Consider the following 5,693-nt stretch of genomic DNA (forward strand, 5'->3'; position numbering starts at 1 on the left):
TTTTTTCTATATATTTTTAGTTGTCCGATTAATTTCTTTCTATTTTTAGTAGAGACGGATTCTCGCTCTTGCTCAGGCTGGTTTCGAACTCCTGAGCTCAAACAATCCTCCCGCCTCGGCCTCTCAGAGTGCTAGGATTACAGGCGTGAGCCACCGCACCCGGCCCTATTAGAAGTCTTAACTTTTAATTTCCTTAATCAAAACACTTATATATTTGTTCAAAATGACATAAACATCCTTCAGTGGAAAATGTTGATAAACAAGCATGCCAAGAACCTAGCATATAACCATCAATCAATAAGTACTTGTTAAAGAATTGAGTTTAGGAGTGTAATATTCTTAAAAAGTTGTGAATTAAGTTAAGAACACTGAAAATGGGGTTTCTTATTAAAAAGGAATAAACTTGCTATTGGGTCTACATTTTAACAGTCTGAATAAGAGGATAGGCATGTGGGCTTACACTTAATATTGAAGCGTATCTGCAGAAATCTAGTTCAGAAGCTTCTTGAAGGCAGGGATTCCATTGTTGTTAGTTTCTACAAACTGGTAGGCATTCAATATATATTCTTGTCAATGCATTAAAGTGTCAACAATTGAAAGCTATGGTCACTTGCTACCCATTAATAATAATATTTAATTCTCAGATATATTCAAAGAAAAGAAAAGCACCCACTGGCTATTCTTTTGGAATACGTACATTTTTAAAAATTGTTATTTTGTATTGCCTCTTGGATCTTCCCTTTTTATTTCTAGACCACCTGTTCAGAACATTGCTTACAGAAATATTTAAAAATGACACAAAGAATATCCATGAGATTTCAGGAATATCATATTCAGCAGAATGAAGCTCTGGCAGCCAAAGCAGGGCTCCTTGGCCAGCCACGATAGAGAAGTCCTGATGGATGGACTTTCGATGAAAGATTGCCAAGAGCTGCTGTACTGGAAATGAGGAGTCATCTGATAGAACCTCCTGAAAGCAGTAGCCACCATGTTAAACCATCTGTCGTGACTGTTTGGCAAATGGAAGCCACTGGAGAAACAAAATTGCTATTTACCAGGAATAATCAAAATAGAAGGTTTTATTATTCAATGAAAATAATGAGATGCAACATGTATTGAGGCCTTAAGATTCAGCAGCTTGGTCACTTGATTAGAAAAATAAACCATTGTTTCTTCAGTTGTGACTGTTAATTTTAAAGCAAAATCTGTGTTCAATCATGTATGAGATAGAAAAAAATTTTTATTACTAAAAGTAAAATAAATGGAAATATCACTGAGCAGTTGTTTATACTATATAGTACCATAGTATTCTGACTGGACTGTGGATACGTTGAAATGTTTTTCAATCAGGATCGTCCTCCAAGTATTCCTGTTCATTCATGTCTGCCTCAAATTGCTGGTAAATACATAAAATAGTTACTTGATAATCATTTCAATCCACAATCCTTTTTCTGCCTCCCTTGTGTCAGGGTGAGCATTACATATTCCTATCCTACTGACATTTGCATATATCTTCAGGAAACATCCCATCTGTGACTAGCTTGGGAATGTTTAAGAGTTAACTGTTATGTTCTACTGGAGTCTGTTTGTGTTTTGTTCAAAACCTGAGTCCAGTGAATGATTCTGAGTCTGATCGACAATATACAGTTTATTCTTAGCCATGACATGGGATCAGTCTAATAAAAAGTGAACCGAAGTTATAAAGTAATGTCTTATGACTAATGAATCCTGAAAGAAATCCAAGCATTTGTAGGAAATTCTAGTTGATGCATAAGTATACCAAGCAGTTCAGTAAAATGTAAGTGGACTGATACCTGTTAATGAACTGGCTTATGAATGGATTTCATTTGATACCAGTCTAAACTTGTATTTAAGAGAACACTAATTAGCCTGTATCCTTATATTTATCAAAGTGATTTCTGTGTTTTGTATGTTAATAGAAAGCAGAAGTATTCTACTTTAAAGTCGAAGTGTTGAAACGTATAATACTCAACAAAATATACAGTTCATCATAGTCAAAGGAACATGAAAGAATAGGCTTGCTTCATCTTAAAGCAAGAAAAGCAACCAAAAATTCAGAGATTGCACTCAAAATTTTAGCCAGTTCACACACATACTTTGCAATTTCTATATAATCAAGCCCAACTTGGTTGTTCATCACGTACATTTGTCAAAGATAATTAAATATGTGCTCACCTGGCAAATAAGAGGAATTTTGTGCAACAGCATCTCAAATACCTTGGGAGGGAGTGTGTGTTTGAAAACCTTCAGAAGTTCCCGTGGTTGCCCACACGCTAAAAGGGCATTGCTGAGGTGTTCAACCCCCATTCTGTGTTCTCCTGAAACAGATTGGTAAGTTTTCAGCAAAATTTTAAAGTTCTTCAAAATAGACATTCTACAAATGACCAAGAAAGCAACAAACTTTAAAAATTAAAAAGCATATCAAACTAAAGGCTATATGGACAAGTCTTGTGAAGAGTAGAGTACAAATGGGGGAAATGTTGAGCTTCACCATGGTGAAGCTGCAATATGAATAATTTATGAAGCAAATTACAGTAAGTGTATTCTTACACTGTTTAGAATTGCATTCTTGCATTGGAAAATTTCATGTCCTGCAATTTGGGTATATGAGGGAGAGGGTACTGAGGGTTTTTTTTTTTTTAAAGTGTGGGCTGCTTTTATTAAGATAACCCACGAGCTGGGTTATCTTTCCATGTGTGATTGGTAAAATATTACCAATGAAACATCTGTTCTAGCTAAATGAAACTTTAAAAATAGATTTCATTATCAGAATTGAAACAAGATTTAATGTAACATGAATTATATGTCCAGAGGAGGAAAACAAATTTATGAATTATGATTTCTAAGTTTTAAAATGAGTTTTAGGATGATTGGCTATGAAGAAACAAGGAATAAAAATTTGTGAAGAGTACAAATTAATCCTAGCATTTCTGTTTAAGTTAGAACATGGAATGACTTAAGTCTTACTCCCTTGTTTTACTTTTAGGAAACCGAGGCAAAGATTAGTGAAATGATTTAAGGTTTCAAAGCTAATTAATGCCAGAATTAGGAATAGAACCTAATTTTCTGATCACTGAGACTAGAGTACACTGCCTCTCTTCTGGTATTATATAATCATAGAAATTGAAATTTTGACATACTTCATATAACTAGGTAGGAAATATACTTCACTACAGTTAAATATATAGGGTTCTTATGAACTGAAACTAATTTTCCATTTATTCGTTCAAATACATCTTCATATGAAAAGTACATGACAGAAAAAAATGTTTTCCAAAGATTTGTATTAAGCTTAAACTGAAAAACCTTAAGGGACATGACCTGACTTAGATACACAAAGCAAGGTTTCTCAATATTATGTAGATTTTAAGACTTGGGTTTTGTGTCTATCTAGTTAGCTAATTTTACATTTTCAACATGAGCAATTTTCATTGCTGAGTTTTTAGTAATGTATTTCTCACACATTTAATAAGAAGGTATTTCTCACATGAAATACCGTACTAGTATTTCACTAAGGTTTATTTGAAATTAACAATATTATAGCTTCATGGAGCTGATACGATTTGGTCAATTAAGTAAACCAACCAATAAATTCAGTCACACTAGCTCCTTAAAATTTCAGTCTAAATTATTGGGCCTACGGTCCCTTATAGACAGCCACAATTGAGATGGCTCTAGAACTACATTCTACCTGATAGCAAAGAAATGAAAATTGGGGAGATGGCAAAGGGGAATGGAGAATGTTGAGAAGATTATACAAAACTGGGTGAAAAATTACCACATTAGAATACTACACTGGTTCTCAATGTTGGATTTATATTGTAGTAATCTAGGGAAATTCTTAAAAATATGCCTGGGGTTCCACCCCATCTGATTTAATTGGTTTGGGGTTTGATGGAGATTTAAAGAATAAGTAGCCAAGACTGAAAACTGCATTAAAATTATATAAGTAAGTATATAACTCTTCCTTCTAAAATAACAGGATGATAAGAAAAAGTATATAACCCTTAGCTAATGAATCAATTTAAGGGTTCACAGAAAAAAATGTTAGCACCTTTGAGAGAAGAAAAAATTTAAAAACCCAACTTTGCAATGTTCTAATCATCAAAATATTTGTAACTTATCCACCTCTAAACCTAAACTATTACATGATAGCGCTTAAACATAAAGTGAATGGGGATAAAATATTATTTTTTCCTTTGACTTATAATTCAGAATTTTCTTCCCTACCTATATACTACCCAATTCAATAAAAATTAAAGTTGATGGCCGGGAGCAGTGGCTCACGCCTGTAATCCTAGCTCTCTGGGAGGCCGAGGCAGGCGGATTGTTTGAGCTCAGGAGTTCGAAACCAGCCCGAGCAAGAGTGAGACCCCATCTCTACTAAAAATTAGAAATTAATAGGACACCTAAAAAATATATATATATAGAAAAAATTAGCCGGGCATGGTGGCACATGCCTGTAGTCCCAGCTACTCGGGAGGCTGAGGCAGAAGGATTGCTTGAGCCCAGGAGTTTGAGGTTGCTGTGAGCTAGGCTGACCCCACGGCACTCTAGCCCGGGCAACACAGTGAGACACTCTGTCTCAAAAAAAAAAAAAATTAAAGTTGAAAGGTTTTATCTATTTTAATTGACCCTATATCCAGGAAGTATCCATATCTAGGGATGAATCCAGGTTTTGTGAGGCCCCTAGCTTACAGAATTTGAGGGCCCTGTTTAAGAAAAAGAATATTACTCTTGTATGTGGTTTGTGGGTCAAAAAAACAAAAGAATATAAAATTATGAATACAAAATTATTACTAGGGGGCCTTGGATGAGGCCTGTGCAAATGAAGGTCCTTAGTTTAAGTTTCATTAGCTGTGTAAAGTCATTCCTGTTGATATCATTTAAGTCAGTTCTAACTATTCATTTTGCCATAAATACTTGGCAGATATATTTAATCCATTTAAAAAATTACTCCATCTAAAAGCAAAGATCAGTACTCCATAAAATACTAAAATTTCAAATTATAATTAATGTGCAATGATTTTGAATGGCTGCAACTTTTTTCATTTCTCAAAACCTTTATATGGTTTTAAGTCATTGAATAAAGTAAAAATCTCGGGCATTGCTGTTGCTGTGAGTTGTCTAGGTTTGTGACTTCCTCTTTGTTTTTATAAATCCTGGAGGGTGCTACCCACTTACATACAGGTTGAAAAATTCTTTTGAAAAAAGACAACAGAAAGGCAAAATCAGGTACAGGCATTGTGATATGCACAGCAGTTTGCAACATTTAAAAAAATACAGTACTTGATGGGTGTAATGCTGATTTACCAGGAACATCAGTCATCCCTTACATTAAGAAGTCTTAAGACAAAGTCTTTTCCTTTCCAGGGTTCATCACCAGAATAAGAACATTATGATTACTATATATAATATTTATACATACATACGTAATATATATTATCTACCACCAATATTGACAGTATTGTGAAGTTTTGTCAAATCCATCTGGAATTAGGTGGAAATAAATTATAACTCAAAATATAGTTTATGACCACTAAGTGTAAGGTAGCCCCTACAGGCATCACTACATTAAACACCGTACAAGAATGGTCGTTCATAATGATTTTACCAACAAAAGTAAGTATTTTATTAAGAATATTCTAAGAAAGGCTGGGTGCGGTGGCTCA

At 34.2% G+C, this 5,693-nt stretch overlaps 2 protein-coding genes across 3 annotated transcripts in view; one reads left to right on the forward strand and one right to left on the reverse strand.

Moving 5' to 3' along the window:
- The window catches only part of TIMM9 (translocase of inner mitochondrial membrane 9 homolog (yeast)), a 35,772-nt gene extending 34,341 nt beyond the window's left edge, over positions 1 to 1,431 (forward strand). Inside the window, exon 4 of one of the 2 annotated variants that reach the window (XM_012663830.1) lies at positions 754 to 1,277. In XM_012663830.1, the coding sequence (XP_012519284.1) occupies positions 754 to 888 (135 nt within the window). In that variant the 3' untranslated portion in view covers positions 889 to 1,277. Of the gene's footprint in view, positions 1 to 753 lie in introns of both variants that reach the window. The other variant, XM_012663831.1, reaches the window with a different exon arrangement.
- The window catches only part of TOMM20L (translocase of outer mitochondrial membrane 20 homolog (yeast)-like), a 9,674-nt gene continuing 5,323 nt past the window's right edge, over positions 1,343 to 5,693 (reverse strand). The window contains exons 4-5 of the mRNA XM_012663829.1: positions 2,197 to 2,339; positions 1,343 to 1,396 (exon numbers count right to left, since the gene is read on the reverse strand). Coding sequence (XP_012519283.1) covers positions 1,343 to 1,396; positions 2,197 to 2,339 — 197 coding nt within the window. The remainder of the gene's footprint in view (positions 1,397 to 2,196; positions 2,340 to 5,693) is intronic.

The sequence above is a fragment of the Propithecus coquereli genome, unplaced genomic scaffold (assembly GCF_000956105.1).
Source record: "Propithecus coquereli isolate 6110/MARCELLA unplaced genomic scaffold, Pcoq_1.0 Scaffold83, whole genome shotgun sequence".
In the NCBI taxonomy this organism is placed as follows: Eukaryota; Metazoa; Chordata; class Mammalia; order Primates; family Indriidae; genus Propithecus; species Propithecus coquereli.